At 45.6% G+C, this 14,134-nt stretch overlaps 1 protein-coding gene across 3 annotated transcripts in view; it reads left to right on the top strand.

Annotated features, from left to right (window-relative positions):
* Positions 1-13,689: 13,689 nt before the first annotated feature.
* The window catches only part of sesn1 (sestrin 1), a 154,332-nt gene continuing 153,887 nt past the window's right edge, over positions 13,690-14,134 (top strand). For all 3 annotated transcript variants that reach the window (XM_069887541.1, XM_069887534.1, XM_069887530.1), the window contains exon 1: positions 13,690-13,983. In XM_069887541.1, coding sequence (XP_069743642.1) covers positions 13,705-13,983 — 279 coding nt within the window. In that variant the 5' untranslated portion in view covers positions 13,690-13,704. The remainder of the gene's footprint in view (positions 13,984-14,134) is intronic.

Genomic DNA, 14,134 nt, shown 5'->3' with positions numbered 1-14,134 from the left:
AATTATAAATTTAAAACTGTGAAGCACAGGGGAAAATAAAAGAAAAACGTGTCTGTTCCAAACATAATGAAGGCCACTGTACATCAATGGCTCTGGAACAGATCAGAGACCACCCTTGTTTGTTGGCTAATCTGCACATTCCGTAATATCTGTCACAACACTAACTTCCACAAGACTATGATATACTGACATATACTATAAACCAATGGTTCTCAACCTTTTTCTTTCCACTCACATCCCACTTAAGTATTCCCTATGCTATAGGTGCTCTGTGATTAGTAAGGGATTGCTTAAAGTGGGATGTGAGTGCAAAGAAAAAGTTTGAAAATCACTGTTTTAATCATACCTAATTGACTCATTATGTGCACGGTTTCATAACTCCAAAGGAAATGGGCCAATGACAATTTTTCTTAAGCAAAATATTTCAGTAACAATTGGGTCTAGAGCAGTGGTTCTCAACCTTCCCTTCCCACTCACATACCACCTTAACCACCTTACTAATCACAGAGCACTGATGGCATAGGGATTACTTAAAATGGTATGTGAGTGGAAAGAAAAAGTTGAGAACCACTGCTAGAAATCCTCCAACTCCCACAACTATCTGGATTACAATTCCTCACACCTTGTCCCCCTGCAAGGATTCCATCCCCTTCTCTCAATTTCTCTGTCTCTGCCCTATCTGTCCCCAAGATGAGGTCTTCCAGTCCATAGCTTCTGAAATGTCTGCCTTCTTAAACAAACGTGGCTTCCCCTCCACCACTATTGACTCAGCCCTCACCCACATTTCCTTCATTTCCCACATAACTGCCCTGACCCCCTCTGCCCCCAGACACAACCAACATAGAATTCCCTCATCCTCACCTACCACCCCACCAGCCTCCGCATCCAACACATCATCCACCAGAATTTCTGGCACACTGCAAGATCCTATCATCAGACACATCTTTTCCACTTCTCCTCTCTCTGCCTTCCGCAGGGACCGCTCCTTCCACGACTCCCTCGTGCATTCATCCCTCCCCACCCATCGCATCTCTGGCATCTTCCCCTGTGCCTGCAGGAGATGTAACACTTGTGCCCACAACTCCTCTCTCACCATGGTCCGAGCCCCAAACGGGCCTTTCATGTGAAGCAATACTTCACTTGTACATGCAGAGGACTTATACAAGTCCGGTGCACCCTTTGTAACATTCCCTACATCAGAGAGACTGGTTGCATTCTGGGATATCGCTTCGCTCAGCATCTCTGCTCTGTTTGCAGCCAAAGCAACCTCCCAGTGGCCAACCATTTCAATTCCGGGTCACACTCCTATGGTCACATGCCTGTCAATGGCCTTATGTACTATTCCGCCCTGACCACCCGCACATTGGAGGAACAACACCTTATTTTCCATCTGGATACCGTCCAGTCAGGTGGCATAAACATTGACCACTGCTTTCTATTAAACCTGCTTGCCTTTTCTTCCCCTACCCCATTTCCTGCCTTTCCAGTTCTTTCACCAACACAGCCCTGCTTTCCACCCCCCCCCCCCAATGCTGCTGTCCCCTCCCCCCTTCTCCATCTGTCATCTCCTACCCTGCCAACCCACCCCCTTCCCCCTCCCACTCTTTTGTTCTGACGCTTGTGGGCATTTTCTCACAATTTGTTGAAGGGCTCAAGCCTGAAACGTCAGTTATGTATTTCCGCCTTTGCTGCATAAAGGACACTCTTCGTCCTGCTGAGTTTCTCCATGGTGTCCACAGAATTTTGTGATTTACAAGACTATCACCACATAAACATAATTTTTTTTCATTCCTTTTAATCAGGATGTGATATCACTGACAAGACCAGTATTTATGGCCCATCTCAAATGATCAATTAGTTATGTCAAAGTAACTTGCTGTGCATCTGGAATCAATAAAGAGGCTTCATCAATTAAGGGTAGCAGCTCTCCATTCCTGTGGTGGTACACCACCGGCCTACTGCAGGGGGCAACCTCTGGTCCTGCAGGAGTGTAAGGGGACAGGACAACACCTGGACGGCTGTCAATCAGTCGGCCTGAAGGGATCAAGCCCCACCCGGTCGGGTGTCAATCACCCTCCAGGATATAAGCCTGCGCCGGCCTCTCGAGGCCTCACTCAGAGTTGCAGCAGCCACAGCCAGCCTGGCTCTGTGGAAGTCTTTGTGGATTAAAGTCTGTTGTATCCTCAACATCCATTGGAGCACTTACACCCCTAACGTCGAAGTACTCGAGATGGCAGAGGTCGACAGCATCGAGTCCACGCTGCTGAAGATCCAGCTGCGCTGGATGGGTCACGTCTCCAGAATGGAGGACCATCGCCTTCCCAAGATCGTGTTATATGGCGAGCTCTCCACTGGCCACCGTGACAGAGGTGCACCAAAGAAAAGGTACAAGGACTGCCTAAAGAAATCTCTTGGTGCCTGCCACATTGACCACCGCCAGTGGGCTGATATCGCCTCAAACCGTGCATCTTGGCGCCTCACAGTTTGGCGGGCAGCAACCTCCTTTGAAGAAGACCGCAGAGCCCACCTCACTGACAAAAGGCAAAGGAGGAAAAACCCAACACCCAACCCCAACCAACCAATTTTCCCTTGCAACCGCTGCAATCGTGTCTGCCTGTCCCGCATCGGACTTGTCAGCCACAAACGAGCCTGCAGCTGACGTGGACTTCTTACCCCCTCCATAAATCTTCGTCCGCGAAGCCAAGCCAAAGAAGAACAAAGAAAGAAAGAACAGTCTTTATCTTTGTGTGTGTCTGATTCTGGCTAACAGTGCACCACAGCTCCTGAAAGGGATAAATGAGCAAGGTGAGTTCTTAATATCAGAAAATGCTGCAATCAAGCAGCATTTGCAGAAAGAGAAACGATTTACTTTTCAGATGGAAGATTCCAGCTGTATTTTGATATTCACTAAAATTGCAAAGTCAATCTAGCAGTTTTGAGGTCATAACAAGCCATATAATTTTACAACTCCGAGTCATTAATGAGATTGGACCTCATTTTTTTCTGTTATTGGACTGTTAAAACAGTCTTCTGAGTTGATAATTTGATAATTTAATCACTGCACCACGAATGTGTCACTTCTAATTATGCTTGAGAATGAAAATCACACTTTAAAACCATACATAACTAGGAAGCTGGAATAAAACAGAAAGTGTTGGGGGAAAAACTCTGTCTGGAAAAATCTGTGTAAAGAGAATTATCTATGCCAACTTGTTTCTTTTTCCCACTTTTTACACCAATAAAAAGATTTAGAGGATTATGGGCCAAACACAGACCAACAGAACAAGCTTGGGCGGACAACTTGGATAGCATGTTTCCAATCTGTAAAGCTCTAGGTGAAATATACTGTATGTACTCTGTTACATACAGAACTATGTTGACAATGTCACCATCGACAAATGTATTTTGGTGTATTCCAAACAGGAGCCCTGGATGACAAAGGAGGTCAAAATTCTTCTCAAGGATCATAACACCACCTTCAGGTTAGGCAACAGAGCACTATACAGTGCCACTAGATCTAACATGAAGCAAGGCATCAGGGATGCTACAGCAGCCTATAAGAGGAAGATTGAGGATGATTTCACCAATAACGAATCACAGCGAATGTGGGAGGGCATCCAACATTTCACTATCCACAAAATCAACATAGTATGACTGTCGAAGGTGACTGTCAGCAGTGACGAGGATCTTAAGCATTTCTTTGCTCAACTTGAGGTGAAGGCAGCGGAGACTAACACAACACTCTCATCAGCCTCTAATAGCTACGTCCTCGCTGTGCAGGAGTATGATGTGAGACGGGTGTGTAGAGCGCGTCAAAAAAACCAAAGACTTGTTGATCCAAACCAAGGCTTTTATTAACTAAAAGACTGGAGCATATCCCAAGTAGGTCGACCAGTTCAGAATGACCTGGTCTGGCTAGGAGCAATCCTTTAAGACCTACCAGTAGGTGTGGCTACACTCTCAGCCAGTCACAGTCATCCTACACTACAATCTGTACATATACACATTGGTGATAGAATCTGTACTATCACAGGGTATTCAATGTGGTGAATCCAAGGAAAGCTGCTGGCCCTGATGGATGCTGAAGGAATGTGCATGCCAACTCTCTGAGGTCTTCACAAATATCTTCAACTTGTCCCTGTATAAATCCATCAACCCACCTTGTCTGAAGTCTGCCACTATCGTCCCACTGCCGAATAAGAATGTCATCAGCGGCCTCAATGACTACTGTTCAGTAGCACTTACACAGTCATCATGAAGTGCTTCAAGAGGCTGGTCTAGCAACACATAAAAACCAGCCTCCCACCCACCTTTGATCCATATCAGTTTGCCTATAGGGCAAACAGGTCTACAGTGGATGCCATTGCTACTGCTCTTCACACTGCACTGACCCTTCTTGAACACCAAGGGAGCTTTGTGAGGATGTTTTTTATAGACTTCAGCTCTGCCTTCAACACCATCAACTTGGACAGAATGGTTACAAAACTTGATAAATTAGGATTTTCCCAATCTATTTGTCTCTGGATTAAAGATTTTCTAACGAACCGTTCCCAGACATAAAATTGGCACTCATCTCTCCTCTAGCCTTATACTCAGTGCCAGCTCCCCACAAGAGTGTATATGAGCCTCATCCTCTATTCCCTCTATACCCATGATTGCGCCTGCACATATTCTACCAGCATCATCAACAAGTTGGCGGACGTCACAACAGTGACTTTTTTCAAGAGGAGACAAGACAGAGGGGCGTGGTCATGCTAATAAGCTGAACAAACGTGTTTTGAAAGACCTCTCCACAAAAAGTACTACAAAGATGGTTTAAAAGCTCAAAAACAAGAAATGTAATCATCAAAAATGGAAAAAGCAAGTATTAAACGACCAAGGCAACTGTGAACAAAAACTGAAGAAGTGACAGCTCAGCCAGGAACATTGAGTGGAAGTCTGATGAGGAGTGACTCAGCAGGGCGCTTGGGACAGACTGAAGCCAGCAGAGCTGAGGAGTTGGCTGAATGTTGGAAACTTTATGCAATTGTTTTATGAGTATGGAATCAGCGATGAGAGATATTTCAGAGAAGGTCATGGAAATTTCAAAAGTTGTGGAAGAATTAAGTGAATAAATGACTCATTCAGAGGCTGAGCTGGACAAAACAAAAGACAGTCTGAAGGCACTGGAAGAAAAAGCAAAAATATGGGACAAAGAAAAGAAAGGACTAATGGACAAAATCAACCATATGGAAAATTTTAGCAGACATAACAACGTAAGAACCATTGGACTGAGAGAAGGAATAGAAGGAAAAGATGGGGTCAGTTTCTTTGAAACATGGATTCCACAAATGCTGGAATAAAATGTTAAATGCAAAGCTGCAGATTGAAAGGGCTCACCGGACCCTTGGATCCAGAAGAACCAGCAAACAACGACTACAATAGTCCTGGTATGACTTTAAGTTACCAGGAAAGAGATGCAATCTTGGGAAGAGCATATGAATATTAAAGAAATAATAATGGCCCAGTAGTAGTGGACAATGCAAAAGTAATGTTTTTCCAGGACTTCAGCCCTGCCTTGGTCAAACAAAGAAAGGTAAAGAGACAACTCCGATCTAAAAACTTTAAATATTCAATGATTTATCCAGCAATGCTGAGGGTGGATGTCTCAGAAGATAATCAATAAATTTTCAAGAATAAAGAAGTGGAAGAATTTGTAGGATATTATGAAAAGATTAAAATCACCATCTGAAAAGACCATTTCAAAATGGGACTAACTGAAAGACGTATTTTTATTTATACTAATAGTACTAAGCCATCTTGTTTTGTTAAAAGAAAAAAAAACATTGGTTTATATGGAGAGCTTTAAAAAGACAGAAAGGTGGTAAGGAAAGCAGTGGAAACTCCAACTGGTGGAGGGGGGGGGGGGGGGGGGAGATGGCGCCCGGAGAGGAGTGATTTTAAAAGATGGCGCCAAAGGGAGGGTTTCTTCTTCTTCAGAAGAAGAACCTGCGGACTTTTTTTGTGGTACTATTGTTAATGACACCCTCAGGGCTAAGGATGTGTGTGTGTTTCTTAAAGGGGAAATGTATGTGTTGGATATTCTTTTAATAGGGAAATCTTAATACAGTATTTAGAAAATTGGGAAGATTTTACTGTTATACAATATTTGTGTGAGAAATTATATGGATAAAACACTAAAGTTTTATTCTTAATATTAATAGGTTAAACAGTCTGGTGAAGAGGAAGGAGATCTTGGCATACTTAAAGAAATTAAAAGTGGATATAATCTATTAACAGGAAACACAACTTACACCAGTGTTAATGGAAGAAACCTCAGTTTATCAAGCTGGAAGGTATGTAATAGCACATTGTAAAGTTTATGGAGAAGCATGGACCTTTATGAATATTTATGCCCCGAATTATGATGATGAAGCCTTTATGAAGGACATCTTAGAAGACAAAATATATTAGTTGAAGGAGATTTTAATTTCTGCTTGGACCCAATACTAGATAAATCAGCAAGAACAATAATGAGAGCAATAATTTGGATGCCTGACTCCAGAAACAGATGCTCTAACCCTGTGGTTTTCAAACTTTTTCATTTATGAAAGATCTAAATCTTATCGATGTATGGAGAAAATTAAATCCCACAGAAAGAGACTGCTCGTTTTACTCAAGGGTACACGACTCACTTACAAGGATTGACTTATTTTTAATGTTTGCCCAGTTAAAAAGTACAATGCTAAAAACAGAATGTCTAGCAAGGCTTCTCCATTAATATTAATGATAGTAACAATGAAAAAGCAAGAGAATGTATATAGATGGTTTCTCAATACTACATTGCTTAAAAGAACAGACTTCTTCGAATTTATAAAGAGATATATAAATATTTTGTGAAACAAATGTCCCATCTACTAATAATAGTTTTCTGATATGGGACACACTTAAAGCATATTTAAGGGAACAATTTATATCCTATACAAAGAATCTTAAGAGGGAACATAAGGCAGAAGTAAACAGTTTGGAGAAGGATATTAAAGAATTAGAAAAAAAAAATATCAAAGAACAGGACTACAAGAAGAATACAGATTACTGGAGAATAAAAAGCTAAGATATAATACAATACAAACATATAGGACAGAAAAAGTAATATTAAAAACTAAACAACAATACAGGTACAAATCCTTTATCTGGACATCTAAAATCCGGAAAGCTCCAAAAACTGGCATTTTTTTCCTGGTGCTGGTACAGCAGAGGGAGAGAGAGAGAGAGAGAGAGAGAGAGAGAGAGAGAGAGAGAGAGAGAGAGAGAGAGAGAGAGAGAGAGAGAGAGACAGCAGCATGACTAAGTTTGGCGGCGGGGTGGGGAGGGGAGAGAGATGGCTGTGTGACTTGGGTGGGTGAAGGGAGGAGAGAGGGACAGCAGGATGACTTGGGTGGGCGGGGGGAGGAAAGAGAGACGGCAGCATGACTTGGGTGGACCAGGGGGGAGAGAGATGGCAGCGTGACTCAGGTGGATGAATACACACATTCAACAGTCAGGATCAAGGTGACACTACATGCCCCCACCCCTTGACCGGTATGGACACGGCTCTTGCTACATAACCTCAGGCTTCAGATTTTTAAGAATTTCAAATTATATTCAGGTCATAATGTACATTAAAATTATGTGTAAATACACTGAACCCCATTTTTTTCCCCAGTGGCTTGATTGTGCATCCTTGCCCTGGCCATCTGCCCATCTAGCTCCCGACGGCTGATTCTCACTCCAGTCACCTACACATCAAGCTCCAAACAACTGATCCTTGCCCTGGTTTCTTGCTCATCCAGCACCTGATGGCTGATCCTCACTCTGATCACCCACCATCGAGCTACAGATGGCCCGAACGTGGATCCTTGCCCCAGCCGCCCGTCTATCCAACACCCGATGGTTGATCCTCGCCCTGGCCTCCTGCCTAACGAGCTCCCAATGGCTCGAAGACAATGTAGATGTAAATTTACTCTTTCATATTGTTAAATTGATTTATGAAAAGTTTTATTTGTGAAATACATATGCTTGTATATAGTGTTAGATTAGTTATTGTTTGAAATTTGTGGTAGACTTAATACCAAGAAAGAGGTTTGTGTTTGGTGTTATGAGCCCAGAGGTCTCCAAAACCAAGCTGCAGTACAAATTCACCAAGACAATGGTTACTTAAACCAACATCACTTTTAATTTTCTTTAAGCATAAAAACAGGATCAAAATTTAACATATTACTATTAACTTAACTTGACCCCCTTCTAATTCTAAGTGCACGTGTATGGAATGTGTATATGTTCAGGAAACTTCTCACTTCTCTTAGTTCACCGGTATCAGGCAATTCTTATACTGTGCACAGAATTTAACATTTATGAATTTTCACCAGGCTCTGGTGCTTAAAGGTAAATGGTTACCACTCAGGAAGGTTCTTGTTGGTTTCAGAGAGAGATTTGTTGCTCGTTGGACACACACAAACTGACTTCCTCCGACCAGTCACATCAGTGTCTTGCCGAAGAAATTTGTCCTATCATGGGTTTCCAAATAATAACTTCTGCTTCCAAGTCACCATAGAGTTCCTCTTGTTTCCCTTATTTCAGGAGAAACACTCTAGTCAATCATTTCCTCTTATAAAGGTTTTGAACAGGCTGAACTCAGAACTCACAACCCATCTTCAAAATGGGGTTTTCAACAAGCCTGCCAGTTTGCCTTGTTGCAGCCTCTTCTCTCTCTGCTTGTAAATACCAAACCTGCTTCCAAGGCTCCAAATCCAATCCTTGAAAGATCTGATTTTGAAAGCCACTAGTGCCTGAATGTCTATCTTCAGCAAAGCTCTTGCATTTTAAAGATGTGGTGTCTGTGAAGTGACATACACTAAACCCCACAATCCATCTCTTTTAAAGACATATTTATATATAATTGTGGTGATATGTAATTACACAACTAGGTCACCAGGGGTCATCCCGGTGACCTTGTATATAAAGCAGTGCAGAGCTACATTCTAGCCTTCCAGGTTCGTCTTGCAGAGAGACAAGACCTCTTCGTGTACATATTAGTTTATTAAAGCTGTCTTATACTCGCACTGGGACAGAATTGTGGGCATACGGTCCACTGAGACGAGACATCGGTTGTTGGAGAAAGGAATGGTGGGGCTAGATGAGGCAGAGACTATTGCAGAAGCTTTAGAAAGCACCAGGAAAGAATTGGAGGAGTACTCACAGTACCCTGGGGGCTGGGACAAATGTCACACTGCTGTACTCGCTAGCCCCATGAAAATAAAAGTATGCTGCCTCACAGGAATTCACAGCAGCAGTAGTACACCTTGAGGGTCCCAAGTGCTTTTTCTGTGGACAAAGAAAGCATCCCAGAGCCCTCTGCCCTGCCAGAGAAAATGTCTGTTCCAACTGTGGAAAACATGGGCATTATGCAAAAGCCTGCAGAAGCCCCAAGGCCACAGCCAAGACCCATTCTCAAGCTAATGAAAGGCGGGAAAGCTCTTCTTTCTCCACAGACAAACAGAAGAAGAAGAATGTCTTGTGCAGCCGGCCATCTTGGATAAATACTACAGAGCAGAGGACACAATCTTCAGAGATGAATATGATGCCCTGTACTATCGGATGGAAGGACACAAAGGACACACCAGACTTGCTTCCCTACGCATAAATCAGGCGAGTCCACACAATTTATCTGATGCCACTGTGTGCATCAAAATTAATGATGTGAGGGTAAATTGCTTAATAGATAGTGGAAGCACTGAAAGTTTTATTGACCAGGGAGGGGTTAGTCAACTGCCTTGCCCTCCCCACACGCCTGAGTGAGCACCAGATCCTGTTAGCAGCCAGCAGCCTTGCGGCTGAGGTAAAACAGTTTTGCAGGGTTACTCTAGAAATCCAGGGCACAAAATACGAAGGGTTCAAATTACTAGTACTCCCTCACCTCTGTGCCCCGGTACTATTGGGGTTAGATTTTCAGTGCCAGTTAGAAAGCATTACAATAGTGCACAATGGGCCTCACCCCCCCCATTACACCTGACAAAGAAACAACATTTCAGCCTGTCTGTCCTGAACATAGAACCCCCTCCACTGTTCACACACCTGACCCCAGAATGCACATCAATAGCCACAAAGAGTAGGAGGTTCAGCCCGAGGGACAGAGCCTTCATTAGGACAGAGATCCGCAGGCTACTACATAAGGGCATCATAGAGTAGAGCACCAGCCCCTGCAGAGCCCAGGTGGTTGTAATAAAGTCAGGAGAAAAACTGCGCATGGTAGTGGATTACAGCCAGACAATCAACAAATTTACTCAACTTGATGCCTACCCCCTGCCATGCATAGCAGACATGGTCAACAACATTGCGCAGTATAAGGTGTTCTCCACCATAGACCTGAAGGCAGCATACCACCAACTACCCATTAGAAACAGCAATTGCATTTACACAGCATTTGAGGCAGACGGCAGGCTGTATCAATTTCTGCGACTCCCCTTTGGTGTCACCAATGGTGTGACCCTGTTTCAGAGAGAAATGGACCGAATCGTAGATGAGTTCCAACTGAAAGCGGTGTTCCCCTACTTAGACAACGTGACAATCTGTGGCCACACTCAGGAGGATCATGACATGAATTTAAAACGCTTCTTCCAGGCAGCTGAGGAAAGGAACCTAACATACAACAGGGACAAATGCGTCTTTAGTGCCAGGAAGTTGCCATTCCTGGGCTACATAGTGCAGAATGGGGAAATTAGCCCAGACCCAGACCGTATGCACCCTCTCCTAGACCTCCCAGTGTCACACACGCTGAAAGCACTAAAAAGGTGTTTGGGACTGTTCGCTTACTACGCTCAATGGGTCCCCAACTACGCCGACAGGGCCTGCCCACTTATAAAAGCTTCAGCTTTCCCACTGTGCCCAGTAGCCACCAGAGCATTCAGGGACATTAGGGACCATATCACTAAAGCTACCATGCGGTCCATAGATGAGTCGATCCTGTTTCAAGTAGAAATGGATGCATCTGATGTGGCTCTGGCAGCCACCCTAAACCAAGACGGACGACCGGAGGCCTTTTTCTCACGAACCCTACAGGGGTCAGAGGTAAGACACTCAGCAGTAGAGAAGGAGGCCCTAGCCATTGTGGAAGCAGTAAGGCACTGGCGACATTATCTGGCGTGCAAACATTTCACCCTCGTCACGGACCAACGGTCTGTGGCTTTTATGTTTGATAACCAGAACGGAGGAGAATTAAGAACGACAAAAACCTGCGCTGGCGGATAGAATTGTCTACATTTAACTATGACATTCTATACCGTCCCGGGAGACTCAACGTGCCCCCGGACACACTGTCCAGAGGCCATCCTTAACCACACATCCCAGTTGCAGAGCTTGCAGAATGAGCTGGGCCACCCGAGGGTCGCTAGACTGTTCCACTTCATTAAAACCCAAAATCTCCCATTTTTGGTAGAGGAAGTGAGGTCAGTGAACAAGAGCTGCCCCATCTGTGCGGAATGCAAACCGCAATTTTACCGGCCAGACAAAGCCACCCTGATAAACGCTACCAAACCTTTTGAGCGCCTCAGCCTCTATTTTAAAGGTCCGCTCCCGTCCAATAATAGAAATGTCGATTTCCTAAACGAAATAGATGAATATTCCCATTTCCCCTTCACAATCCCGTGTTCTGATGTATCAGCAGCCACTGTTATAAAATGCCTCCAACCCATCTTCAGCATGTTTGGGTACCAAAACTACATACACACAGACAGGGGTGCTGCATTCATGAGCGCAGAAGTACAGCAGTACCTGCACGAGGGAGGGATTGCTACCAGCCGCACTACAAATTACAATCCCAGGGGGAATGGACAAGTCAAAAGGGAAAATGCCACTATCTGGAAAATGATCCTCTTGACCTTAAAAGCAAAAGACCTGCCTGTTACGAGATGGCAAGAAGTGTTGCCAGAAGCCCTATACTCTATACGTTCTTTGTTGTGTACTGCCACTAACATGACCCCACATGACTGTATCTTTTCTTTCACAAGGAAAGCCACAACGGGCACAGTGCTGTCTAAATGGCTAATGACAATGGGACCTGTTCTCCTCTGGAAGCACTGTAGACCCCACAAAGCGGACCCGCTGGTGGATCAAGTGGAGTTGAGGCACACGAACCCTCAGTACGCCTTCGTCACATTCCCAGATGGAAGAGAAGACTCGGTGGCCACCAGGGATCTCGCGCCGGCCGGATGTGTCAGCAACGCAGAGGAAACACAGATGTCTACGGATCAACAAGGAGCGCAGCAGCAGTCACTAGAACAGTCGTCCATCGAGTCACCCCAGAGGATTATACCACCCACCCTGGAAATCAGGACCCTGGGTACGTCCGCCCCACAAAATATCACCATCCTAGACTTGATGGCAGGACCTAATCCCATACAAGAGGATCCCCCACCCACATGGCCATCTAGTACATCCCACTCCCACACCTCCACCAAGAAAGGCCGAAAGGCAGACTGCACTCCCCACCCCTATACCACTACCGAGGAGGTCCAGAAGGCAACGGAAGCCATTAAAAATGTTGAACTTACAAACAAGGACGATGGGGGGGGGGGGATAACAATTTTTTAAGGGGGGGGTGAATGTGGTGATATGTAATTCCACCACTAGGTCACCAGGGGTCATCCCGGTGACCTTGTCTATAAAGCAGTCCAGAGCTACAGGTTCGTCTTGCGGAGAGACAAGACCTCTTAGTGTACATATTAGTTTATTAAAGCTGTCTTATACTCACACTGCTGGTGTGGTTATTGTCAGTACAATAATATAACCTGTAACAGTTGTGTGGGGGGGATGGGTAGAGCGCTGGGGATGTGGCCTGACAGCTAAGGGGGCGGCAGCCCGAAAAAGTTTGGGAACCACTGTTCGAGAGCAGTGATTCTCAACCTTCCCACATACCACTTTAGGAAATCAGCGTTTATGGCAGAGGGGTTACTTAAAGTGGAATGTGCAGTTTGAAAACCCGCTGACTTCCTTCTCTGTTGGAGATCGGCTGACCGGGACGCCATCGTCGTCGAAGTTTATAAGAATAAACAAGCGAGGAGCAGCCGCCAGCTTTACCGCTAGGGTTTCTGGGATATGTAGTTTATCGCGTCGTTCTCCTGGCTGAGGAGAAGACAGTAACAACCTTTGTCAACCGCGCGATGGCGTAGTTACGCGCCCGCCAAGAAGGAGGAGGAGAAGTGAGCGAACGCCGAAGCGCGCAGCCTAACCTGTTAGTTCGGTGGTCATCCCGAAAGCTCATTGGACTGGAGCGAGGGGAAAGTCCAGTCGGTTCGAACAAGGCAACTTCCGATTGGACGGCACTCGCCTTCAATCATCCCGACAAGCAGCAAGTTAGATTGCACGTTACCTGAAGCCGCGGGGACTTTATTGCATTGAAATCACTCATTCAAAGCGACAGCGCGTGGATCAAGAAGTTTAAGAAGGAATTCTTCCCACTTTCTTTGCTTTTCTTTTCATGTCATAAATGTTTCATGTCATAAATCTGTGGCGGCCCGTTGACAGTTCGCGGCAGTCGGACTTTTAGTGCGGTGGAAGTCACCGGCCCTTCACTTGCCGATGAGGCTCTGCCCACTCGACCCTCTTTGCCGTTGAAGCGCGGAGTTGCCCGAGCCCCGGCTGCCCCTGGAATATTCTCGAAGTCCGGTGCGAACGGGAGCCGCCCTCCCCATGGCAGGGGACGCGGGAGCGGCCGGACGGTGGGGCGCTCTGTGCAGCCGCGACCTGGGTCGGCGGCAGGCAGCGTTGGACGGCGTTGGGCAGGCGGTGCTGAGCTGGAGCGAAAGTCTGGGCGACACCAAGGGCGGTCACAGTGGAGGACCCCCTAACCCCAGCGGCTCGCCCACCGATGGCTTGAACGAGTATCTCGTCCGTCTGCTGGGGCTGTCCAAGAGCTGTCCCTTCGGCGACGTGAGAGACAGGTGCGGAACCATCCTGCAGGCTGTGCAGGTAAGATGACTGGGGACCGTCCTCCAGGCTACTGACTCCCAACCCCAACCCCCACTCCCTCCCCCGGGAAGCCAACACCATGACTTGCCCCGCACAAACTCCCGAGGAGAATGAAAAGCTCACTTGAAACCCATTATTCACAATTTTTCGT

The sequence above is a fragment of the Narcine bancroftii genome, chromosome 6 (assembly GCF_036971445.1).
Source record: "Narcine bancroftii isolate sNarBan1 chromosome 6, sNarBan1.hap1, whole genome shotgun sequence".
NCBI classification, from domain to species: domain Eukaryota; kingdom Metazoa; phylum Chordata; class Chondrichthyes; order Torpediniformes; family Narcinidae; genus Narcine; species Narcine bancroftii.
Note: the sequence above shows the minus strand (reverse complement) of the source record. Positions and strands in the feature narration are given on the sequence as shown.